At 31.7% G+C, this 27,823-nt stretch overlaps 2 protein-coding genes across 4 annotated transcripts in view; one reads left to right on the forward strand and one right to left on the reverse strand.

Annotated features, from left to right (window-relative positions):
- LOC129748388 (ATP-binding cassette sub-family G member 1-like) overlaps nucleotides 1-27,823 on the reverse strand; it is a 193,739-nt gene that overhangs the window by 17,522 nt on the left and 148,394 nt on the right. The window lies entirely within an intron of this gene.
- LOC129748391 (uncharacterized) overlaps nucleotides 12,937-27,823 on the forward strand; it is a 69,216-nt gene continuing 54,329 nt past the window's right edge. The window contains exons 1-2 of one of the 3 annotated variants that reach the window (XM_055742999.1): nucleotides 12,937-13,090; nucleotides 13,492-13,611. In XM_055742999.1, the coding sequence (XP_055598974.1) occupies nucleotides 13,542-13,611 (70 nt within the window). In that variant the 5' untranslated portion in view covers nucleotides 12,937-13,090; nucleotides 13,492-13,541. Of the gene's footprint in view, nucleotides 13,091-13,150; nucleotides 13,297-13,455; nucleotides 13,612-27,823 lie in introns of those variants that run through there. The other 2 variants (XM_055743000.1, XM_055743001.1) reach the window with 2 other exon arrangements.

The raw sequence follows: 27,823 nt of genomic DNA on the forward strand, positions 1-27,823 counted from the left end.
ATCCATTCGGCCTGATGACTATTCGGCCCAATGACCATTCGGCCTTATGAATATTCGGCCTATCGCCCATTCGGCCAAACTACTATTCGCCCCAAAATGCAAACAAGCGTTAATATGTCTTATCGGCCTGGCATTCATTCGGCCTTACGACCATTCGGCCTAGTGACTATTCGGCCTAACGACCTTTCGGCCTTGCGACCATTCGGCCTTGCGACCATTCGGCCTTGCGACCATTCGGCCTTGCGACCATTCGGTCGTACGACTATTCGGCCTTACGGCCATTCGGCCATTCGGCCTAATGGCCATTCGGCCTTACGATCATTCGCTTAGTGACCATTCGGCCTATTGACCATTCGACCAAATGACCATTCGGCCTTATGACCATTCGACCTTACGACCATTCGGCCTAGCGACCATTCGGCCTATCGTCTATTCGGCCTGATGACCATTCGGCCTTATAATATTTGGTCAAATAACCTTTGGTCTAATGTCCCATTCGGCCTTTTGTCCTATTCGGCCGAACAATCTTCGGCCTTTTAACCCATTCGGCCTAGCGACCTTCGGCCTAACATCTTTCGGCCTATCGGCCTTCGGCCGAATGTCCGGGCCCTCATATATCTATAGTTATAGTGTTATTTTTATAGTCATTTAATGATAAATTTTTGATATTTAAAAAGGATGGACATTTTCCAAGCCCTTATTGGACAAATGGATAGGAATCCTATCAAATGATTAGCATTGAAGAAAAAATGAAAATGGAAATAGTGGGAGGGCCTAGGGGAATGTGTGAAGGAAAAATTTCATTTGTATTTTGAAGCTAAAGCTTTTTAGAAATTATTAAAATTTTTGCCCCTAGATGTATGCAGCAACATTGTTTTTTTTCGATAATAAATGTTTTTAAAAGAAAACGTTAAAAAGCAAGGTGAAATTGTTAAATAAGAATTTGTAAACAATCATGAAGGCGTTTTGTATCAAGAAAACTCGTTCAAACCGTCACAATGGAGACTGATCAATGTAACTCAAAATCATCAATTCCTGAACAGCGATGAAATCGATTTTTCTATCAAATTTAAAGTAGTTAAATAAATTGCAACCATGTTTCACGTTCATATGATTCCAGTACTGGTTTTAAAAATATGAAACGTGCCACATTCTCCTTAACAGGAAAAATAATCAGAAAATATTGAAAAAAGTGATTAATACTACCCCGAATTACGGTACATCAAAAGTTTATAGACACCAAAATCTGAGACACCAAATTTTATTTTCCTTTATTGACAAAAATATGTACATACATTGAAGGCTCTTGATTCAGGATCATTTTGAGCCGAAAACTTTTTAAAAACTTATTTTTTAGTATTTCTCAACAAATATAACTGATTAACTTTGGGTTATATGTTTTTCGTTTGTAGTTCCAGGATATTCCATGGTATCCCTTCATTTTCCGGGTATTCCGTCGTGTACATTTTTTTTTTCGTCCGTTTTCCAGGTATTCGTTGAATTTTTTCCATTTATTTCATATTTTCAAGCCAGCACTCTTTAAAATTTGGAATATCAACTTCAATGTTTGCATATCCCTTTGCCCTAGAATATCTCTAATTGATGTATCAGATGAATTACAACTTTTATTGAGAGAATCTATTAGAACTCTTCTACAGTGATCATTTTTTAACAGTGCCACGCTACATGATCTAAATCTTCGTAGTCTTTACCATAATTACAAATGTTCGGGTTGACAGTCTGATTCGAAACAAAATGGCTGCTAGTAAACAACGATTTGAGGTAATCCACGAGCAAATTTTTATGAAATTTCTTTAATAAAGCTGCTTATGAAGCCATGTTTTATTTTCGACTTAAGGTAAAATTGATAAACAAAATCTTCCCAAGTCACTACAATTTCTCTTACTTTGCCACATAGACAATGCTATGAAATGTGCAATGGAATAAAGTTAAAAAAGTTGGGAACCTCTACAATAAACCGACTTGCCAAATGCTACCTAGTTAGATAGATGATCAGCTTTTTCATTTTCCAAAATTCAACTGTGGGATTAGATCCAGAACAATGATATTGTATGTCCAAAATTATTCAGATTTAACAATGCTTATGTAAAAATACATGCTGTAGAATTTAACTGACTTGACATGTATGGGACATCAAATTGATGTAGTCAGAAAAATAATTGGTTTTATAATTTTTTTTTTTTAAATTTACAAAAACATGCGATTTTCACCGTACTCAGAAAAAGGAGTAAGTTGTAACAAACTTTGTTTTTGATGAAAACTTTTGAAAATGTACAGTTTTTGATATATTTGTGATGTCAAAAAACACAAAACACCAATTGCTGTAATTTTTGGTTTTGTTCAAATAGAATTTATCATTTTTTATGTAAAAAAATGTTTTTAACGAAAAAGCATAAGGGTGCTGCCTACATTTAGGGGAAAAAAATACCACTAAAAATTTACTAGCTGAAATCTTAAAAATACATGTTTGGATAGATGAAATTTCAAAATAACCAAACGCGTGGTACAAAACAATCAAATCCCAGCATATGGGAACGAGGTTTAAAAGGTGAATCTTTGATTTACATTTTGATGCATTTTGGCCCAGACTGGTAACTGAATTATAAAAATATGTATTAAAAAAATTTGGTGATTGTCCGAAAAATATTTTTTCATCAACAGTGTTGGTTAAGGAAAATTAAAGCAATATAAATTTTGTAGGGGATATCATCAAGAAAAATCGTTATACTGGGTACAATTTTTTACGGCATCGAAAAATGTGAAAATATGTACTTATACAATGTACATCTATTGCTTGATTTTTTTTTTATTAGAATCAAAAACTTTAAAAACTATCTCACTATGTGAGATTTTGTGATCATTAAATGATAACTTTATTACAGTACACAGAAACAAAAAATGGATAAGTTCTGTGGTATACAAAAGTTGCTTCTAACTCTGCTGTTTCAAGTCGCCCCGTTTGACGGTATTCTTGTTTGTTTATTTTTATCATTGCACAATTTAAGATTAAAACAGTCGATTTATCGGAGTTCAAAAAACAAAAAGAAGAATACATTTTAAACCATGTTGGGACTTGTACGCAGTAGAGGTTCAATAAAATATATTTCGAGTGAATAACATACATTTCACGTTTTAAATATTTTTCGGGATCCCGGAAATTAATTCCCGGGAAATGAACTGGAGGTTTCCAGATTCTCGGAGACGGATGAATGGCCTGAAAATGGTCACTCTACTTGTTAGATTAATTTAATCGCTTTAGAATTCAAGCTTAACGATACGTTTTCTTGAAGATTTAAGAATATCCTTACTCGGAGCTTCCTCTTATACTATTCGAATATATTAATGTTAAAAATTCATTTGGTACCATCATTTTAAAGTTTTCTTTCCATAACCTCATTTCAAGTTTATCTGTGCTGAGCCATGAGCCATTTTTATTAAGGTTGCCAGAATTTTGCTCGCACGTATCTGAGCACGTGTTCTATCTAAAAACCTGGCGGAATCCAGGCATTTGATTTCGGAATATTAAACCCAAAATCTGGGCTATATCCAGGCAAACTCGATAAAAACCCAGAAATTATTCAACAAAAATCATGAATAAAAAAGTTGAAACTTTTTATATCGACACACATCAATAGATTTAAATTCTGAAAAACCGGCATTGAATGTTTAGAGAAAACCTTCTCATAAAATTTCATTTTCGGAAACAAAAATCAAAAATTGTAGTTACTCTGTTTGAGAGTTCGAATAAAGTGAATAAATCTGGGCAAAATCTGGGAAACCAGGCTGAGTCAAACCTTTCCCTAGTTATGAATGTCCGAGGACGACTCTAGCGGAGATTTCATGCGACCATCGCTTGATGGAATCAATATATGCAATAAGAAGAAAATCTTAGGCCTACTTTTGAATAATATAACTTTTATCAATGATTGTGATGATAATGTACACTTGCAAGAATTGAATGTTTACCTAGATGTTGGATATGACTAAGTAGTGCACATGTACGATATTCTATTAGAATTACTTATGGCAAATAAACTTTTTTTTAAATAAAAAAATAATACAATGTAATATAATGCAATGCTTTTTACACCTATTTAATGGAATGTTAATTATTATTTAAAAAAAATAACACAATATGATTAAATGTGAATAAAAATTAAACAGTGCAATCTGGCAAGCTTACTTTAGGTAAATCTTAAGTTAATGAAAGCACAAGGGGAATATTGCATTCGTATGGCACGCTGATTTCATAAATTACCATTTGAGGCTGCAGATCAAATATAGTATTTTTTGTTATATTTCTCATATCAACATTATATATAAATTCTGTAAGTAATTGTATGTCACCACTGTAATCACAAATGTAAATCTCTCACGATTCAGAAGCATCAGTTAATGCTTTTCTTTGAATTTTAGGAGTGTTCAGCAACAGAATTCGAAAGAAAATGTCAATTCCTATGAATCGTGACTGAATAAGTCGAAGTTACATAAAGCTTCTTTGATGTTCTGACATCTGTAAAAGAAACCTTTTTCAACTAATCTTCCTAATGCTTATTTTAAAGAACATATCCTTAAGAACAAATTCTTATTTTAAAAAGAAAAACAAACTAAAGGAGTTTTGTTTGAGTTTGTCGATTAAAAAAGTTAAAATTGGTTATAAGATGTGACACCTGGTGACTACCCTTCAGCAAATTTACATACGTTACTCGATTCTTTTGTTCCTCAAGTTTCAGTAAACACAAATTGCTAATTAGTCAACCGCAATTTTAAGACGAACCAGCGTCTGCTGCTTAGAATGGTTTCCGTTCTGAGCGCTTCTAGAATGCTCAACTTATATCAATGTGTCATCCGCTTATTTTAATTACCTTCTGTTTCGCCCAACCACGTGAGAACTTTGCGCCAATCGTTACAGGCCGCATCGTGACTAAGCATCGTAGCAGTCTGCTAGCTCCAGAAAAATTACCCTTTTCTGATTTTTCTTCAAGATCTGGCTCGGCGTTTGGCTTTGGATAGGATAGAAGGTGCATTGAAAAGTCCACGCTGAATACCATGAAGTATTAATAGTTCGCGCATATTAGTTCTCCTGAAACGCCTTAGAAAGTTATTATTCGTTTTCGTCAATGAGTAATGGGGAAGTCATCATCTACTCTAGAATGACGTTTGAAGGTAATTTCAACCTAAAACAGCTGCAAGTTGCATCGTCTTTCTTATCGCTTCAAAAATATTGCTCATGTGTGTCTCATCTGGTCAACATTTTATGTCGTAGTAGGCTTTGCACTTTCATACAAGGTGCCGCATCCTCTGTTCGAAGAATGTGAAGCATCTCTATCATTTAAAGTCAATCGATCAATGTTATGCCTACTTCCGAGAGGAGAGGATTCCATTTTAAGTCCTATAATCGCTGCCAAGCCGTTTAAGCTCACGGAACACAATCATTGCAGGAATGCTCCAAATGTGAGTGATTTATTGGCGTTGCGAAAAAAAAAATGGAAACTGTAATATGACGACGACGCCTCCCGGCAGCGTTTCAAGCAGAAAGTGATCAGTTCAACCGTTAGAGAAAAAAATGTGAAGGAATTATTAGCGGATGCTTGCTAATAACCGTTACTCATGTAGGGCTTTTTATTTGCTCTGAAATCGTAGTGAAATGATTAATCCTGATTTTGATTCACAACAAAGTAAGATAAGTTGTAAAGTAACAAATTAAAGTAAGAAATTAAGATCGTTCCTGGTATTGTCTTTTTTTTCGATAAATTTGACCAAAACTTGTATTCAAACAATGTCATTATTACAGTTTCAATCGTAAGTATTTTTCAAAGTTTCATTTGCAAGTGTGTCATATCATATCATATCATGTCATATCCTTAGTTGGTTTTGATTTTGATCAAAATCAATTTTGATAAAAATCATCAACATAACATTTCAAGTTCTGAATTGACACCCCACTAAAATCGGGAATCTCCGCGTCATAACAGAACTGAACGAAGCCGCCCGGAAAACTGAGAGTCACCCAACTCCCTCAATCAAATATCAACAATCAGCCGCCCGCTCACGAGAAGGAAAAAGCTCTCCGGCGCGTTAGTTTGTTTTGTTCCTCCATCATAGTCCACGTAATTATTGATCTCTCTCACGAAAAACTACGTCAGCAATCGGTAAAGAAATTCTCCTCCATCTGATAATAACAGAGAGTTTCTCGAATTTTTCCATCAATCAGCCACCTCGTAAAATTGATCCTTCAGTGGCTTCAGTGGGATATACAATTTTGGTCTACAGAATATAAATATTCAATACAGATAATAAATATTCAAATACATTTTAAGAAGAATAAAATCTATTAAAATTATTTAATGTTATCAGCATTTCAAAATCTATTTGATAGATTTTTTGGTATTCGTTTTATTTTAAGATTTCCTCGAAGAATTCCTCGAAAATAATCATGAATATCAGGGAAGTTGAGAAAATCAAGAAAGTAAAAAGAATCAAGTAAATCAAGAAAATTATTAAAATGAAAACTAAAACGAAAATGAAAAAAAAAACAAGAAAATTAAAAATCTTGAAAAAAAAGAACATAAAATTTCTAGAATATGAAAAAAGCATGAATTTCAAGGAAATAAAAAAAAAAATCACGGAATTCATTTGAGACTGAGAAAATGAAATAAATCAACAAAAAACAGAAAATAACGATAATTAAGGAAATCAACAGAACATCACGGGAATAAAGAATGTAAAGGAAATCAAGAAAATCAAGAAAGTAAAAAAAATCAAGAAAATCAAGAAAATAAAGAAAATCAAGAAAATCAAGAAAATCAAGAAAATCAAGAAAATCAAGAAAATCAAGAAAATCAAGAAAATCAAGAAATCAAGAAAATCAAGTAAATCAAGAAAATCAAGAAAATCAAGAAAGTCAAGAAAATCAAGAAAATCAAGAAAATCAAGAAAATCAAGAAAATCAAGAAAATCAAGAAAATCAAGAAAATCAAGAATATCAAGAAAATCAAGAAAATCAAGAAAATCAAGAAAATCAAGAAAATCAAGAAAATCAAGAAAATCAAGAAAATCAAGAATATCAAGAAAATCAAGAAAATCAAGAAAATCAAGAAAATCAAGAAAACCAAGAAAACCAAGTAAATCAAGAAAATCAAGAAAGTCAAGAAAATCAAGAAAATCAAGAAAATCAAGAAAATCAAGAAAATCAAGAAAATCAAGAAATTCAAGAAAATCAATAAAATCAAGAAAATCAAGAAATCAAGAAATCAAGAAAATCAAGAAAATCAAGTAAATCAAGAAATTCAAGAAAATCAAGAAAAACAAGAAAATCAAGAATATCAAAAAAATCAAGAAAATCAAGAAAATCCAAAAAATCAAAAAAATCTAGAAAATCAAAAAATTCAAGAAAAATTAAGAATCAAGATAATCAAGAAAATTAAGAAAATAAAAAAAAACAAGATTGTCAAGAAAATCAAGAAAATTTAGAAAATCAAGAAAATAAAAAAAATGAGAAAATCAAGAAAATCAAGAAAAACAAGAATATCTGGAAAATCAAGAAAATCAAGAAAATCAAGAAAATCAAGAAAATCAAGAAAATCAAGAAAATCAAGAAAATCAAGAAAATCAAGAAAATCAAGAAAATCAAGAAAATCAAGAAAATCAAGAAAATCAAGAAAATCAAGAAAATCAAGAAAATCAAGAAAATCAAGAAAATCAAGAAAATCAAGAAAATCAAGAAAATCAAGAAAATCAAGAAAATCAAGAAAATCAAGAAAATAAGAAAATCAAGAAAATCAAGAAAATCAAAAAAATCAAGAAAATCAAGAAAATCAAGAAAATCAAGAAAATCAAGAAAATCAAGAAAATCAAGTAAATAAAGAAAATCAAGAAAATCAAGAAAATCAAGAAAATCAAGAAAATCAAGAAAATCAAAAAAATCTAGATATTAAAAAAAATCAAGAAAATCAAGAGAATCAAAAAAATCAAGAAAATCAAGAAACTTAAGAATATCGAAAAAATCAAGAAAATCAAGAAAATCAAGAAAATCAAGAAAATCAAGAAAATCAAGAAAATCAAGAAAATCAAGAAAATCAAGAAAATCAAAAAAATTACGAGAATAAAGAGAATAAAAAAAATCAAGAAAACATGAAAATTATTAAGATCAAGAAAATTAAATGAATCAAGAAAATCAAGAAAAACAAGATAATAAAAAAAATCAAGAGGATAAAGAAAATCGAGAAAATCGAGAAAATCAAGAAAATCAAGAAAATCAAGAAAATCAAGAAAATCAAGAAAATCAAGAAAATCAAGAAAATCAAGAAAATCAAGAAAATCAAGAAAATCAAGAAAATCAAGAAAATCAAGAAAATCAAGAAAATCAAGAAAATCAAGAAAATCAAGAAAATCAAGAAAATCAAGAAAATCAAGAAAATCAAGAAAATCAAGAAAATCAAGAAAATCAAGAAAATCAAGAAAATAAGAAAATCAAGAAAATCAAGAAAATCAAAAAAATCAAGAAAATCAAGAAAATCAAGAAAATCAAGAAAATCAAGAAAATCAAGAAAATCAAGAAAATCAAGAAAATCAAGTAAATAAAGAAAATCAAGAAAATCAAGAAAATCAAGAAAATCAAGAAAATCAAGAAAATCAAGAAAATCAAGAAAATCAAGAAAATCAAAAAAATCTAGATATTAAAAAAAATCAAGAAAATCAAGAGAATCAAAAAAATCAAGAAAATCAAGAAACTTAAGAATATCGAAAAAATCAAGAAAATCAAGAAAATCAAGAAAATCAAGAAAATCAAGAAAATCAAGAAAATCAAGAAAATCAAGAAAATCAAGAAAATCAAGAAAATCAAGAAAATCAAGAAAATCAAGAAAATCAAGAAAATCAAGAAAATCAAGAAAATCAAGAAAATCAAGAAAATCAAGAAAATCAAGAAAATCAAGAAAATCAAGAAAATCAAGAAAATCAAAAAAATTACGAGAATAAAGAGAATAAAAAAAATCAAGAAAACATGAAAATTATTAAGATCAAGAAAATTAAATGAATCAAGAAAATCAAGAAAAACAAGATAATAAAAAAAATCAAGAGGATAAAGAAAATCGAGAAAATCGAGAAAATCAAGAAAATCAAGAAAATCAAGAAAATCAAGAAAATCAAGAAAATCAAGAAAATCAAGAAAATCAAGAAAATCAAGAAAATCAAGAAAATCAAGAAAATCAAGAAAATCAAGAAAATCAAGAAAATCAAGAAAATCAAGAAAATCAAGAAAATCAAGAAAATCAAGAAAATCAAGAAAATCAAGAAAATCAAGAAAATCAAGAAAATCAAGAAAATCAAGAAAATCAAGAAAATCAAGTAAATCAAGAAAATCAAGAAAATCAAGAAAATCAAGAAAATCAAGAAAATCAAGAAAATCAAGAAAATCAAGGAAATCAAGAAAATAAAAAAAAACAAGAAAATTAAAAAAATCAAGAAAATCAAGAAAATCAACAAAATCAACAAAACCAGGAAAACCAAGAGAATCAAGAGAATCAAGAAAACCAAGAAAATCAAGAAAATCAAGAAAATCAAGAAAATCAAGAAAATCAAGAAAATCAAGAAAATCAAGAAAATCAAGAAAATCAAGAAAATCAAGAAAATCAAGAAAATCAAGAAAATCAAGAAAATCAAGAAAATCAAGAAAATCAAGAAAATCAAGAAAATCAAGAAAATCAAGAAAATCCAGATAAAAAAGAAAATTATAAAAATCAAGATAATCGAGAAAATAAAGAAAATCATTTAATCAAGAAAATCAAGAAAATCAAGAGAATGATGAAAATCAAAATAATCAAGAAAATCAAGAATATCAGGAGAATTAAGAAAATCAAGAAAATCAAGCAAATCAAGAAAATCAAAAAAATTACGAGAATCAAGAGAATAAAAAAATCAAGAAAACATGAAAATTATTAAGATCAAGAAAATTAAATGAATCAAGAAAATCAAGAAAAACGAGAAAATCAAGATAATCAAGAAAATCAAGAAGATAAAGAAAATCGAGAAAATCAAGAAAATCAAGAAAAACAAGAAAATCAAGAAAATCAAGAAAATCAAGAAAATCAAGAAAATCAAGAAAATCAAGAAAATCAAGAAAACCAAGAAAATCAAGAAAATCAAGAAAATCAAGAAAATCAAGAAAATCAAGAAAATCAAGAAAATCAAGAAAATCAAGAAAATCAAGAAAATCAAGAAAATCAAGAAAATCAAGAAAATCAAGAAAATCAAGAAAATCAAGAAAATCAAGAAAATTAAGAAAATCAAGAAAATCATGAAAATCAAGAAAATCAAGAAAATCAAGAAAATCAAGAAAATCAAGAAAATCAAGAAAATCAAGAAAATCAAGAAAATCAAGAAAATCAAGAAAATCAAGAAATCAAGAAAATCCAGAAAATCAAGAAAATCAACAAAACTCGGAAAACCAAGAGAATCAAGAAAACCAAGAAAATCAAGAAAATCGAGCAAATCAAGAAAATCAAGAAAATCCAGAAAAAAAAGAAAATTAAGAAAACAATGAAAATCAAGATAATCGAGAAAATCAAGAAAATCAAGAGAATGAAGACAAACAAAATAATCAAGAAAATCAAGAATATCAGGAGAATTATGAAAATCAAAATTATCAAGCAAATCAAGATAATCACGAAAATCAAGAAATGAACAAAACAACGAAAATTGAGAAAATCACGAAAATCAAGAAAATCAAGATTATAAAGAAAATCAAGAAAATCAAGAAAATCAAGAAAACCAAGATAATCACGAAAATCAAGAAAATCAAGAAAATCAAGAAAATCAAGAAAATCAAGAAAATCAAGAAAATCAAGAAATTCAAGAAAATCAAGAAAATCAAGAAAATCAAGAAAATCAAGAAAATCAGAACAATCAAGAAAATCAAAAATATCAAAAAACTAAAGAATAATCGAAAAAATCAGGAAATCAGAGAAATTAAGAAAATCAGGAAAATCAAGAAAATCAAGAAAATCAAGAATATAAATAAAAAAAATCAAGAAAATCAAGATAATCCAGAAAAAAAAGAAAATTAAGAAAACAAAAAAAAATAAAGAAAATCAAGATTATCGAGAAAATCAAGAAAATCAAGAAAATCAAGAAAATCAAGAAAATCAAGAAAATCAAGAAAATCAAGAAAATCAAGAAAATCAAGAAAATCAAGAAAATCAAGAAAATCAAGAGAATCAAGAAAATCATGAAAATCATGAAAATCAGGAAAATCCGGAAAATCAAGAAAATCAAGAAAAACAAGAAAATCCAAAAAATCAAGAAAATCCAGAAAATCCAGCAAATCAAGAAAATCCAGAAAATCAAGAAAATCAATTAAAACCAGAAAATCCAGAAAATCCAGAAAATGACGAATATCAAGCAAATCAGAAAAAATAAAATTATCAAGAAAATCACGAAAATCAAGCGAATCAAAAAAATTTAAATTAACAAGAATATCAAGAAAAACAAGAAAATCAAGAAATCCAAGCAAATAAAAAAGCAAGATAACAAGAATATCTTGAAAAAATATAATTGAGAAAATAAACAAAATCAAGAAAATCAAGAAAATCAAGAAAATCAAGAAAATCAAGAAAATCAAGAAAATCAAGAAAATCAAGAAAATCAAGAAAATCAAGAAAATCAAGAAAATCAAGAAAATCAAGAAAATCAAGAAAATCAAGAAAATCAAGAAAATCAAGAAAATCAAGAAAATCAAGAAAATCAAGAAAATCAAGAAAATCAAGAAAATCAAGAAAATCAAGAAAATCAAGAAAATCAAGGAAATCAAGAAAATCAAGAAAATCAAGAAAATCAAGAAAATCAAGAAAATCAAGAAAATCAAGAAAATCAAGAAAATCAAGAAAATCAAGAAAATCAAGAAAATCAAGAAAATCAAGAAAATCATGAAAATCAAGAAAATCAAGAAAATCAAGAAAATCAAGAAAATCAAGAAAATCAAGAAAGTCAAGAAAATCAAGAAAATCAAGAAAATCAAGAAAATCAAGAAAATCAAGAAAATCAAGAACATCAAGAAAATCAAGAAAATCAAGAAAATCAAGAAAATTAAGAAAATCAAGAAAATCAAGAAAATCAAGAGAATCAAGAAAATCAATAAAATCAAGAAAATCAAGAAAATCAAGAAAATCAAGAAAATCGAGAAAATCAAGAAAACCAAGAAAATCAAAAAAATCAAGAAAATCAAGAAAATCAAGAAAATCAAGAAAATCAAGAATATCAAGAAAATCAAAAAAATCAAGAAAATCAAGAAAATCACGGAAATCAAGAAAATCAAGAAAATCAAGAAAATCATAAAAATCAAAAATTCAAAGGAACCAAGAAAATAAAGTGTATCAAAGAAATCAATAAAATTAGAAAATCGAGGAAATCAGAAAAATCAAGAAAATCAGAAAAATCAAGAATGTCAAAGATATCAAGAAAATCAAGGAAATTAAAAAAAAGAAAATTTAGAAAATCAATAAAATCTTGAGAATTAATACAATTAAAAAAAAAAACTTGCAAGTCAAGAATCTTATTAAGATAATGAAATTGAAGATAATCAGGAAAATCAAGAAAATCAAAAATTTCAAGCGAATCAAGGAAATTATGAAAATCATGATAATGAAGAATACCAAAAAAAATGAAGAAGATTTTTATTGTTATTGCTTATAATAACTGTAAAAATACAAAGATAACAAATTTTAAATAATAAAGTCAAAAGCGTTTGATGTTTGGTTCAATCAATAATTATTTCCAAACACGTTAAAATCAAAATAAAGAACATTCGTTTCGAACAATTCTCGCGCCCCAAACAGCTACTACGACGGCTTCTCCTAACTGGTTTGGTTTGCTCTCGCGCCCCATCATGACTCATGTTTGAAATTTACAACCCCAACTCAGCGCGTTTCGTTTTACCGCACACCGGCTATATAAAGAGAGTTCCAGCCGCCGAACGCGAGTTAGTTGAGAATCGAAGAGAAAAGCGTCAAGTCACCTCGAAAAGCAGCGCAGCGTCTGGAGTGAAAAGTCTTGAGTGATAAATTTTGTACAGGTGCGAATCTCAAGCTGGGGAAAATTTGTGCATGTGACATCGTTGAGTTTGTTTTTTTTTTTGCACTGACAGATTCCGTGGGAAGTTGAAAGCAAGTAGCACACCTGCAACATCCAAAATTTTAATCGCGAAGCTATTTTTAGCAATCCATCGTCGTGCATCTTCTTCGATCAGTGAAAGTTTTTGGCACGAAAGCAATTGGAGAAGTAGGCTGTTTTTGTTATTGTTGTGAGGGCTTTGCTTGGCGAGTAACTTGTCAACTTCCGGTTTCGTAATTTTCTTCGGGTGTCGTGCCGATTTTCCATATTGAATAGCAGTGTGACTGTCATTAGTGTGAAGTGTGATTTGTTTCCGGTTCGTTCTAGAAAAACCTTCAATTGGATTCCTCTACCTATTTGCAGAATCGACCAGTTTCTTTGGAGAGCGAAAAACACAAAACGCAAACGCGAAGATGAAGAGCTTTGGGACCGGTATTCTGCTGATCGGAGCAATGCTGTTGGCTTCCGGTTTTGCTTTTCCAAGTGAGTACTTTGTCAGTTTTTATGGGTTAGCTTGTTTTGAGGGAGCGCGGAGATGAATCAATTTAGGTGGGAGGAGGAAGCTAACGTGGGTGGGTGGGTTGTTAGATGGTAGCTGCAAAACACGTTCCGAAAACGGGATTTTTTCTGCAATCCCAGAGCAGTCAAATGGATTGTTCCCACCCAAAGACGGGCGCTGTTTTGGGAATCGTATACCGTAAACAGTACACAAAATGTTTTGACGTTTTATTTCCCACGTCAATTGATCGAATTGCGACCGTCATCATCAGCTAGCCAGACAGACAGTTCGTCGAATAGTCTGGAAGATCGACGATATCATATTACCGCACAGTAGCTAGCTCGGACTAAAGTTTGTTCAGTTCGTTCTAACAATTTTTGTGCGGTCAAAAAACACAATGTTTAACTAGTCCCAAACGCCACTTCACCAGTGATGTTACATGCAAAAATTGATGTTTAAACTTAAGTCAGTTAATCAATCACAATCGTAACTAAGTGTGTACAATCACTACTAGTGCGATGCATTTGATGTTACTTTTTTTAAGCGCTGCGCCCTAAGCCGGCCGCGGAAAAGCTACACGTTTTATCACTACATACATTTAAGTCGTAACTTTCGGTCGCGTAACCGTTTTGCGCGGGAAATGAATAAGCGGCAATTGAGTTGGCGTTGTCGAGTTGTTGGGGTGCTTCAGTTTTTGTCAGTTAGCTTCGATATGAGAGGCCTGTCCAGCCGGTAAACTGGTGGAATTTTTTGTCGGTTGTTACGATAGAACTAAGTTTAAGGTATTTGGCGGTTGGGAAAACATGGCAAACGTATTAAGTTGTGCCTAACATTTCTTTGGCGTGAAGGAACGAAGACTGCAACTTCCTTTTCTTTCGATTTTGCCTTAAGATTTTTTTCAAAGGTTAACATATGAAAATGGTCTTGGAACATTCATTCTACTTACCGTTCGAGAAATTAATTTCCAACTGTGAAATTTTTTCGAGTTATATGATATGTACATACCTATATAACCCAAAATTAATTTCTACAACTAAGATATGTGTTAAAAGACTGTTTTTAAATTCAATTATGACATTTTGGTGACTTGAGAATAATGAGCGCTTTTGAGAAGTCGTTGTCATTTTAAAATACAAATAAATTTACATTTGCTGGAGACTTACACAATATGTTACGCATTACTATTGTTTTACTAAATAATGGAGATGCTAATATCATTTTTACAGGGGGTTTTTGGAACCCGCCTCTCAACTCTTTTGAATGGTTTCGCAACAATTTGTGCCAGAACTAAAATTTACATCAATTCGTAGACTTAATTATTTTTTTCAATTTGTAAGTTTATTCATTAAAGCATTTTAATCATAAGAGAAGGGGTAATAGTGGTTACGCAACTGTTAGGTCAAACTTATTAAAAGATAGGGAATGGGTTTTCTAGGAATCAGTTTTTTTAAAAAAAGTTCCATCCTTTATCTTGTAGAGATAAAATGATTTTTTACAAAAGGATAACGAAAACTTAAGCATTTTGTGAAAATGAATTAAAAAATTTGTGAAACATGCTGAACTTGATAGGTTAATTTAATATTTTTTTCAAAAACCGTCATGTTAGAGTTGAAATCAAAATTGTAAATAGTTTTAAAGGCGAGGATGGCTTTTTGAGAATAATCAACCGCAACCTGGAGCAACTTTGAACAAAGGCACTACTAGATTCAAAACCTGATTAAATTATTAATTTTTCAAGATCTGCTTTACACTAAGAGTTCAGGATATTTTGTTGCTATCAAGAGTAATGAAATAAGCAGAAGCCCTCAATATTATAAAATCCCGATTTAATGCACTTGACAGTGGATTGGAGCCTTTCTTACAGAGAATAAATTATATTTGAAAACATATAAAAGAATACAGCAAAAAGATAGATTCCTTACCTTTGAATTATACAATTACGATTAACACTAAACATACTCTGTATATACATACCTATTTAAACCGCTGAGGGCCAATAACTCCTATCACCTTTTCCACTAAAACTTTCTTGTTTCTCAACCGATTTTAACAAAACTTATAGGTTTGGAAAGCTTGTAACGTGACAATTCTCAGCAATATTCAGCTACAATCATTGATTTTAAAGTTATTCAAAGTCTAAGAAAACAAATCCGAAAAAAACATGTTTCGAGAAAAAGGCTGCAAGTCAGTTATTAGGCGCTCGAAAAAAAATGCACTAAGAGCCCGAAAAAGTGATGTTAAGAGTTATATGTTGCACATATGGAAAAAAATTAAAAAATTTTAAGACCGTGACCACAAAAAATGTAAAAAAGTGGTGTAAAATCGTACTTTTAATGAATCAATCACCAAAGATGTTATAGTGACTATAGAAATTAAAAAAAAAAGTGAATTTGTAAATCTAAAGATGCCAAAATGTTACAAGTAACATCAGTTTGCTTGTGACATTTTGGAATCTTTAGATTTACCAAACACTAAACACAGATTTTTTTACGGCTATTCAAAGGTAGCTGTTTTTAAAATTTTTAACAATCTGCATTTTTTGAGACTATCCTTACACCTAAATTCGGCTTTGCACTGGATTTTGAGAATGTTAACAAAAGATTCAAGCAATAAAACTATATTCATAAAAAATATCATACCGATTCTAGATTCTAGATTCACACATCGGCGGTGCAATGCGTGACAATAGTATGATAAATATTATTCTAAAAGTAAATTCCTCTATTCCGGTACTCCTTCTCCTAAATAATGAAATGTTGCAGGGTAAAGTATGGTGTACGTTAATAAGTTTCCTCGCAAAAATGCTCTTTCGCTCTTTTCAACATCTGTAAATTATCTTCTCACTTCTCTATCCATCTTTACCAATTGAAATTGAACTACTTTTCACCGATATGCCGAAAAATAAATTTACGAAAGAAAATTCAGAAATTTCACGCTAACGCGTGCGTGTTTTTTCATGGCTTTGAAATATTACAACCCACTGCATCCGTCTACCAAGCAAGAATTTGTGCTGACTTTTTAAAATTCAGAAACTATTTCATTATTTTATGTATCATATTTTTGTTATGTACCGTATTGCCAATTTAGTTACATCACTTGAACCGCTATGAAATGGCCTTTCTTGAGCTATAGTACAATTGCCCCATTCCTGCGTATAAAATACACAAAATCAAGTGCATAGTGGAATGAAAGTGTAAGAAAAGTCTTAGAAAATGCAAATTGATAAAAATGTCTTTATACAGCTACATTTGAATAGCACCAAAATTTTTGTGTTTCGTGTTTTATGAAACTAAAGATGCCAAAATGTCACAAATTACGTCAAATTTCCAATTCACTTTAAAAAAATTTGTATTGTTGAAACGGTTTTGGCTATTCATTCATTGAAAAGTACAGTTTTTACACCTTCTTTTCTTATTTCTTGTTTTTTGTGGCTATGATCTTAAAAAAAGCCTTTTCAGGCTCTAAGCGAATTTTTATTCAAGCTTCCAGCCTTTTTCCCAAAGCTTACAGCCTTTTTCCGTAGCATGTTTTTTTCGGTTTTTTTTCTTAGACTTCAAATAATTTTAAAAATAAATGATTGTAGCTGAATATAGGCTGAGAATTATATTTGAGTCACGTTGTAAGCTTTCTAAAACTATAAAAAATCGGTTGAGAAACAAGACAGTTTTAGCGGAAAAAGTGTCAGGGGTCATTTGACCCCGGCGGTATAAAGAGGTATACCACATACTTTATTCGAAATCTACAAACTTAAAAAAAAATTAATGAAAAAATACGTTCATTTTGAAAATAAAAACAGTCAGAAAGAAAAATTAGCAAAAAAAAAAACAATTATAATAGGAGTTATAGTCATTTGAAGTTAAAAAAATGTCAAACAGTGTTACAGAAAACTTGGAAATAAATATGAAAAAGCGATGCTCAGTATTTTTTTTGGGGGGAAAGCAAACTGATATTTCAAGAATTTATCTTATGGATGGATAGAATAATATTTATACAGTTCGATTATGTCATCAGATCACATGTTGAAGTAGTGTCGTTATAGCGCTTGGAACTTTCGCGCTGCTGATCGCAGGTTCGAATCCTGCTTGTTTTTTTTTTGTTCTTTTAACAACTGGAAAATTAAACCAACTAAAATATTGATGGCCTAGCATTTATTTTATTTGTTTTTTTTTTTGGGATTTTAAACCAATTGGTTTATTCATCCCCAATTATAGCGCCGATGTGGTCTAGTGGATAGGCTGGCGCGAGTCTGATATTGGTACGCCAGGCGTACTGGGTTCGATTCCCGGTATCGGCAAGAAAAACTTTTGGGTTCGAATCCCATAAGCGGGCCGACAGGTAAGATGTGTTTCAATATATAACTGACTATATAATTGGAATGTTCAATCAGTTGCCAGCTGGCCAGGTATATACACGGATGCCGGAATACCTGTAAGTAAACTAGCCCACCTGATTGATTCGTTCTTCCAAAATATACCTACATGAACACACGCTATACATTCACCACATAACAGTTCATACGAAGCCATGGGGTCCGGGTATGGTGGCGCACTGCATTGGAGATTTGTCGAACCTAATAATCTAAGGATGTATGTGAACCCATACTTTGGCAGAAACTGCGGTGAATCCGTGCACCCATGGTGGATTACCAACAACACAACACCAACAACACAATTGGTTTATTCATCCCCAATTGTCTAGCATAATATCTTATTGGAGTTCAACTTTGCTTGAAAAATAGAAGGTTCAAATGAAGAGGATAGTGATATGAATAATAACTCATTATTTCGACTCTATTGTCTGAATCTGAAATCTTTATCTGATTTCAAAATTTAAATTTTTCGTTATAAATCTAATCTAAGTTTCGAATATAAGTTCAAAATTTGAGTTATAAGCCTGTCTTCTATATCTTTACGTGAACCTTAATCTGGGATCGGGTTTAAGAGGGTTAATATGACTTCTCAATTTTATTTCTGGTTCTGAATCTGAATTCAAAATTTTTGTTCTTAACATGACTTCGCAATCTGCACTCTCAATCTGAATATTGGTTCTGAATGTGAATCTGATTTTGGAATCTTGCTCTGAATTCCGAATCAAATATCACATATCTGATCTGAATTCATAAGTTAATGTCCGAATAATATTTATATTTTTTTCGAGATTCTTTGATACAACTTCAATCTGCGAATCCATGATTTTCCGTGCGAGAAAATGTTAATGTTGATAAAAGGTAATTATCGTATTCTGTATACTAGGAAGCTATTAAAATTTTCTTATATACTTTCGAAATACTAATATTTGAGATAACATTTAAACCGAATTTGTTCCGTTTATCAGAATAGTGATTCGAGTTTTAAACTTATTCGGCATTGTGAATTGTGGTCCAAAATTTTTTTTCTTATTCTAAATTTAAATCTATTATAGATATATGATATAGATATATGTTAATAATGAAATATCTTTGTTTTGAAACTCTATTGAATCTGAAACGGATGGAATGAAAATATTATCATTTGTTTAGAAAAGAAACAAATTTGCTCCAAAGAGACTACCTATTAATAGAATGAAAATTTGTTTTATATTCCTTGAAGGGCACAATATCCACAATTTTGAAACGATGTTCTAGAAATAATAAATGACTGCGATCGATGACTGCGAGAAATTTTGGTTGTGGAGAAAAAGTTACCTAAGTTTTCTTTTTGATTTTTCTAACAGTTCTACGGAAAGACAGAAATTTGTCCAAATTTCAATGAAATTTGATTTTATTAGATTATGACAGGAGCTAGTTTCTGACAGATTTTTATTTAATGGTTTCTCTTTCTTTTTGTTTGCTCAATCTATATATGGTCGGTGTTCGACCAAACTGAACTGTTCGCATTCAGCATTTCATTGAGTCACTTTAATCTAATATGCAAATATTTTAAACTGTATACGAAATTTGTTAAACTTACCAATCAGAATCAGTATTTTCTAATCCAACCAATACATTCCATTGAATCCTTTTTTATGGTATTGCATTCAGATAACATGAGTTTCAAATTCTGATGTTTTAAGTTTTTCGAATGGCGTTCAGTTCGGTCTGGTCAAAGTCAGGCCATATGTTCCTTTTTTTTAAATTTTTATTGCTTTCCGTTCAGCATATGTTGAATATCAAAATTATTTTAAATAATTTGTAACCATTAGTTAAGAAGTAATGTCCTCGACCAAATAAGAATGATTTTGAATCATAGAAAAATTTCATTTTATTTCAATAAAAGCTACATAAAAGGAATCAATAGATGGATAAGGTTATGGATTAAGTTTTCGGTGATTTAATTCATATTTTTACTTACCTTTTATGAAATTTCAACTGTTTTTAAGCTGTCGAAAACTACCACTGAAAATTCACGAAATAATCTATTTATAAACACCCAACTTTCTGTATATGTTTATACTGTTTCCATGGTGTGAAGTAGACAAGCAATTTCAATATGCAAGTATTCATATTCCTTCGCAAACAAAGAAAGAGGAAATTTTCATGTCGAAAACTAAAACATTTGATGTCGAAAACTAAAATTGAATGTAGAAAACTAGACAATCGGATGGTTTTAATAATAAGATAATAAAAACTTTGTTTTGGGACTTTCGATCTATCAAAATTGTGTAAAGAATAAAGAAAAAAGTCTGATTCATAGAACCAATCATCTTTAAGATAACAAACTTTTGTCAATTAATTTTTTTATATGGTATTTCTAAACAAGCAAAAATTGTCGTAAACTAGCTATTTTACCCTAAATTGTTTTTAATTCAATTTTCTTAAACATAGTCGAATCACAAGCTATCTAAGCAGCTGTTTAAACAAAGGCACCAAAATACCTGTTCTCTTGTGTAGGCAGTTGATAATTTTCTTTAATGTAGAGGAAATAGAAAAATACGTTAAATGGTTGCAACCGAAAAAATGAAATATGATTTTTTTTGTAAAAAAGTTGTTTCCTAAACGGTAAAGTTACTCGTAGAATTAAAATGGTAAGTTATCATAAGACTAAGCTTCTGTGAATTTTTCAGTGAAAAAAAAATTGGAACTGCCGGTAAAAGCCATATCCCAGCAAACATTTTTGAAGCTATATTCTTATGCCGTTTTGATATACGTTCCACATACATTTTAGAATGATCGTTTGAATGTTGAAAAAAACAGCATTTACCTACCAAAGTGGAGGCAATTTACCTACTTAAATTTCATTTCTTTCTAAAGCGACGAAAACTACACCAATTCGGCGCTATCCGACACCTTATTCGTACCTACAGGGAGAATGTAAGAGAACGCAAGGTTATGCTCTCTGACCCTTCGAATCGTTGCCAGAGACAATATTTGACAGCTCATTGGTCAATAGAACTCAATTCCCATCTGGTTGTTCTGATTTTTAGCCATCTGGATGCACTGCTCGTTGCAGAGAGAACATGACAATGATTTTCTCATTTGAAGCCCGCGCGGGAGAAAAATCATTTCAAAATTAACAAACATAGCGGACTTTGTATCATATCCGATTTCAAGAGACTTCAGGCGACATTTTATACGATCTTTTCACTATTCATTTGGAATTGCGATTCTAAACACCATTGTGAACGACTTAAGTTAACATTTTAGATACGATTTCATGTTGTCTGGGACGCTTCAGAGCGCCTATTGGAAAATTGATTTCCACAATGAAAAATTAGACTGCAATTTGTTTCGTAAACAGTCCCACGAAAAATTTGTACAATTCAAGGGATTATCGACTAGGAAAAGTTCTAAATATTGTTTGAAGTTATGGCATTTTTATATATTTTAAGCTGGTTTTTTCCTATTTTGAGGGGAGGGGGTGGGCTTGTTTGATCACCCCGATTAACTCCCCCATAGGACCACGTATGTCTGAATGTGAATCTGATTCTGTAATCTGAGCTAATTCTGAAAGTAAATTCTAAATTAGAGTTCTGAAAACTGGCCAGAAAAGTTTGGTCTTTTTTAAATGTAAATAAGTGCAGATCTCTGACTTCATGACTTTCATGACTTAAAAAAAAAAAGAAATGATTTTTAAACCGTACAGTTCAATCCAAGGTTGCAAAATTTCGTGATATTGATATTCTATCGAGTGAGATTTTTCCTTTTTGAATCTCAGTGTGATGTTAATTAATCTCATGATAAGCATCACAAAAAATAACTGCCTTGAATGTTTTCTCAGCCTGAGAGTCACAAACAGAAAAACTACTTTTTTGAAGGCAGAATTGCCAGATAACATTTGCAATTTCCTGAAAATAATAGTCAGAACTAAAACAAGTTTACCAGTTCAGAAAAAAACTGAACCTACTACAACCTTATTAAATAATTCCAGTGAAACAATTTAACCGTTGGTTGTGAATAAAAGTTTCCATTTAAAAACATCTTTCTGAAGAATGTATTATCATTACTTGTAAGAATTTGAATATCATATTTCTGACCGGCTTCGGCTATTTCTGACGACACTTAGCACTAAAATACGTTCTTCTGGTTAAATAAATCGCGCTCTTATTCGGACGATTAAAGTTGGTTAAAGACATGCAACTTATGAAATTTTATTTCCCACAGTAGTGTACTTTTGATTTTAACAGATTCGTTGATGGAAAATTTTAGTAATTTCATCATGGACAAAACATCGCAAATATTGAAATGCGTAGGCTCAAAATTTTTAGATGTTGTTTTAGATGTTGAATTTATGTAGTAAAAAAGCTATTTAATTATTTTTACGACCTGCTTGGGAGGAAGTGTTGCGCTTTGCTGTTTCAAATCAGATGAATAAAATAAATAGTTTAAGCAAAGGTGTCTTGTCGAAATGATTCAAATGGATCCTTCGATCTACCACAAGACAAGCAGTTCTCCTCTTGAATCATGCAAATTTCTCTGGATTCCAGTCAGATCGATTAGCACCTTGAGTCAGAGAGCAATCATTGCTTACCCAACACCTTGAGATGTAAACAATGAAAAATAAAATAGAAATCCACTTGCCCATCATCAGTAAGCTTAAGCACCAATCGACACCCGATTCTGATTTGGGGCCCGGAGTGGAATCACCTTGATCAAGTTCTTCATCAATCTCTAGTTAAATGATTGAATCGTTGAAAAAACAGTCTAATGAGTAGGTAAAACAATTTCAGGCCGAAAGAATGCGCCAGTCATCTTCATTTTACCGGGTGGGGGGACTCAGAGTCCGTAGAACCGATTCCGGTACTGGGGCTCTTATATAACAATTAGCGATCTTAGCTTAGTTGGGTGGAGATAAAATCTTACGAACACGCTCCATGATCAATTATTATTAGCGTTGATGGGTTTGCTGCTGCCGGAATCTGTGTTGGTTGGTTGGATATGCATTTTTGATTTTACGACGCAATTATTGACGGATTCTTGAATGGTTCAGTTGTTGTTATTCTCATCAAAAAACAGACTTTGTTTTATTTTATTGTGAAACAGGCTGTTGAACAAAACTGGGCTCGTGTTCTTTTAACTACCAATCCTCATGTTAACTTTTTTTTTATGAAATTACGAGGACACGCTACATTGTGAACATTTCCAATTCATCATTCAAATTACAACTCGACAAGTCGTGACTCAACCAATTGAAGCTTTACTATAGGTGTCCCATACAAACCTATTCTGGAACATTAAAAGTTCGGAAGATGAAAAGTTGCTCTGTTCATCAGAAGTCGAAGCAACAATTTGTCATTGTTGTTAGATGAGCTCGGCCGGCCATCAGGCATTGACACCGATCTTTCAATGTACAATTCCATTCCAGCTGTGCGAAAACCGTTGGAATCAATTTTCTAGTCAATGAGCAGCCTTGTAGTTCCCCATTGGGCTTCCGATAACGCTCAAAGACCCATTATCGTCGCGTAATCTACGGAATAATACATCTCATCAGAATTGCGAAATAGCTTCCACAAACAGGGATCCCATCTCTCTTAGCTTCGAAGAAGCATCACGGAACAGTAATTTATACAGGTTCACATTCTAGAACAGACGAATGACCTCATCACAGCGGATATTATTGACCACATTAGACTCGCCTTTATGGCTCACACTTAATCTATAGGAATATGCCTGTCCACTTTGAAAGAAAATGCCCCCAACCTAATCTAACATATGTATGCGCTCAGCATTCTTTCCAAAGTCGTTGATAGCTTCCTTACAGAGGTTCTACTCTCTGCCCTTTTCAACTATAAGTATTCCGGCGTTAATAGCTCTCACCAGTTTAACCTTTGACAGAACCGTACATCTACAGTCAATCTATCATACAATCACGACAACGACGACGCTAATCCGCCATACTTAGAGAGTCATGTGGGCGCGTAAATACGGCGTTGGATACAAAATGATTTAGGCTTAATCACAAGCAATTCACCCAGTTAGGGGGTTCAACTGGGAAATGAAGACGCATCATCATCATCATCAGCAGCAGCAGCAGACCTCGAATGATCAATTCAATTTAAACCGAACCTGGGCTGTGCCGACGACAATTGGCTGCGCAACGCAATTTCATCTGCTGGCAGCGACATGTGACACTACGGCTGACTAACTGACTGATTGACCGGCTGAGCTAGACAGAGAGAAAACTATAGATATATCTACTGTATAGGAACACCGTTTTGTGGCGAAGTGGCTGGCTGTACACGGGTCACTAAACTTGTTGTGAGATGTCTTCGTCAGATGGGGGAGAACTTCTAAAAGATCGTTACGGAGGTTATACCACAAATCTTAAGCTTAAGCTTAGAACACATCATGGATATTTTCCCGGTTAAGTAGCGATGGCATTTTGTTATGAAGGAAAACCACTTGTTAGAATATGATTTATTGCTGAAGACATTAAATGCCATAAATGCCATTTAAAATAGGATCTTCTTCTGCCAATGAAATAGTGTAAAATAACTGTTTTGTTTTATTTACTTTTTTATTGCAAAAATTTTAGCCCATAGGGACTGTAATAATTAACCAACAATGTTTCTTAAGTTGTGTTATTTATGATTATCGCTAGTACATCTCAACACAACACCTCAACAAACTATTCAATTCCTGGTATAATTTTAAAATCTTCTCTTGTTGCCAAAAAACTGTTCATTTGTTGCCTCAACATACAAAGCATTTGTGCAAACAATATGACAAAGTTCGACGAATTTAGACAAATTCTTAAAGTTTCTGATGTAGATATTGCAGCCGTTTGTGAAACCTGGCTCAGTGAAGAGAAAGGTTCTAGTTTAATCAATATCAATGGCTATTCTACAATTCGCAGTGATCGAGTGGGCAAAGTAGGAGGAGGTTTGCTTTTGTATGTAAACAAATGTCTTAAATCCAAATTATTAGAATCATTTTTCATCGTGCGAAATTCTAATTACATTGAATACACTGGATTCTTTTTTTAAACGATCTTATTTTACGCGGTTTTATTTTGAACGATTTTTTTTTACGATTTTCTCGAAATAAGACGATTTTCGAACATGTCAAAATTAGATTTTAGACATTCCCGCTTTTTGCCAAACCACTCTTGGATGGTAAATTGGTTCGGACGTTGCTTCCCGACAGAAACATGGGCTGGAATGGCCACTAAGAGACTTTGCGGAAGTTCCGGAACAACCGTGGCTTAAAACCCAAAACAGATCAATCTGAAACAAATCTTTGAGCTTCCCAATTTCACTCAAATCACCCCAGAATGGTCTACCTGGTTGGAAATGATCGATTTGCAGTCCAAGTTGGCCATTTTACTCGAAATGAGAGATGAATTTTGCCCGATTGTTTTGAACTTTTTTTAAACGATTTCTTTTTTTGCACGAACACAACAATCGTTTAAAAAAAGAATCTAGTGTACATGTTTGTAGAAATTTTGGTCAATGAGCATAAATTATTGGTTGGGTTAATCTATAATCATCCTAGCTTAGAACATTCTTGTACATGCTTGTACATACAGATCTGGTACAAGATAAAATTTTGCAATACGGTTCGACAAACGATGAATTAATATTTTTGGGCGATTTCAATACGAATATGCTAGTGCACACCCTGAAAACGAAACGTTTTAAGGAAATGCTTGTTTCCACGTCCATGTTCAATGTTGGATCTGAACCAACCTTTTTTCATAAAAACGGATGTTCTCAATTGGATTTATTAATTACTAGTACACCTGTATCAGTTCTCAGATTTGGACAAATAAACGGGCCTTTTGCTTCCAATCATGACATGATATATGCTTCACTTGACATAAATATTGAACCTGTCAACGGCTATACTTATTTCAGAAATTATAGAAAAATAGATTCCAATTCGATTCTCGATTATTTTGACACCATAGATTGGAAATTATTTTATTCAAATTTTGATCCCAACAGCCTTGTAGATTCCTTCAACGTCAACATAAAATCATTACATGACAATTTCGTTCCATTGGACCGTTTAAAACAGAAAGATAATTGTTTCAACCCTTGGTTTAACTCGACAGTTCAGAGAGCCCTTATTGATGGGGATCGCGCGTACAAGAGATGGAAGCTAACAAGAACGACTGAAAATCATGTGGCTTTTAAAAGACTGAGAAGCATTGCAAACAACAAAGTAACTTCTGCAAAACGTGAATTTTTGAATAATCAATTAATGAGAACAGTATCGACCCCCAAAGATTTTTGGAACAGATTGAAACGAATTGGAATTACTTCGAAAAACACTATTGTTGAACAAATCATGAGGCAAACGACATCAATTCCATTCTCCATAGTTGTTTCACAACAGACACTAGTTATTCTCGTTCTTTTTATACACACCATGAAAACGGTTTTTCTTTAATGTATGTGAACCCATACTTTGGCAGAAACTGCAGTGAATCCGTGCACCCATGGTGGATTACCAACATACATACATACATACCATGAAAACGGTTTTTCTTTTTCCTATTTTGAAGAATATGAAGTGATTAATGCTGTTTATGAAGTCACATCAAACGCAATCGGGTTGGATGATCTCCTAATAAAATTTATTAAATATTTACTGCCTCTTCTTTTGAAACCATTGCTTAATCTTTTCAATGCAATAATTCGAACATCAACGTTTCCCTACGCGTGGAAAAAATCTAAGATCATTCCTTTTAGAAAAAAGCCCAATCTTTCAACTTTGAATAATTTACGACCCATTAGCATATTATGTGCTGTTTCTAAGGTGTTTGAACGTTTGCTTTAAAATCAAATTGTGCTTTATTAAGAAAATAACAATCTTATCAATGAAAATCAGTCTGGCTATCGATCGGGTAACAGCACAAAAACAGCAATGATTAAGATATGTGATGATATAGGAAAATCAATTGATGAAGGCAGTAATGTTATACTTGTTCTTCTAGATTGCACAAAAGCATTTGACACCATTTCTCATAAAAAATTGTGTGATAAACTTAATAGAAATTTTAATTATCTACCATCAGCTGTTAAATTGATATTTACCTACCTAGAGAACCGACAATATTGTTCAATCCACATTTTTGCTGACGACATACAGCTTTACGCTTCTTGTAAGGACAGGCATATTCACGACATGAATCATTTAGTAAATTCCGATTTAGAATCACTGCGAATGTGGGCTTCAGCTCATCTCCTAACTTTGAATGCCTCTAAATCGAATGCTCTTTTCATTACGTGAGGTAGCGCCACAGAAAATCCATCTTTAAAACTTGGAAATGATCATATTGAACTTGTTGAAAAAGCTGTAAGTTTAGGGTTTACAATAAATAAAAAGTTCTCATGGGATAATCACGCACTTGTGCAATGTGGAAAAGTTTATGGTACGTTAAGAAACTTGCGACTCAAATAAGCATTTTTTAACGAGAATGTCAAGCTTCGACTTTTTAAATCATTTATATTGCCATACTTTATATCAATGGATTTCCTTCTGCCTTCCGTCACTGTTCAAGCACTAGATATGGTTAAGGTTGCCCTAAATAACTGTGTGCGATTTCTATTCAATCTTTCGCGATATGATCGAGTATCAACATCAACTTTTAGGATACTCTTTTTACGATTTTATTAAAGCTCGATCATGTATAATTTTCAAACAAGTAATAACGACAAAAATCCCAAAATATCTCTATTCAAAGCTGCAGCCTTTTCGAAGCTCGCGAGTTAGAAATTATTTGATTCCCTCTTACACAACTGCAGCTTATGGATCATCATTTTTTGTTAGAAGTG

This window comes from Uranotaenia lowii, chromosome 2, assembly GCF_029784155.1.
Source record: "Uranotaenia lowii strain MFRU-FL chromosome 2, ASM2978415v1, whole genome shotgun sequence".
NCBI lineage: Eukaryota > Metazoa > Arthropoda > Insecta > Diptera > Culicidae > Uranotaenia > Uranotaenia lowii.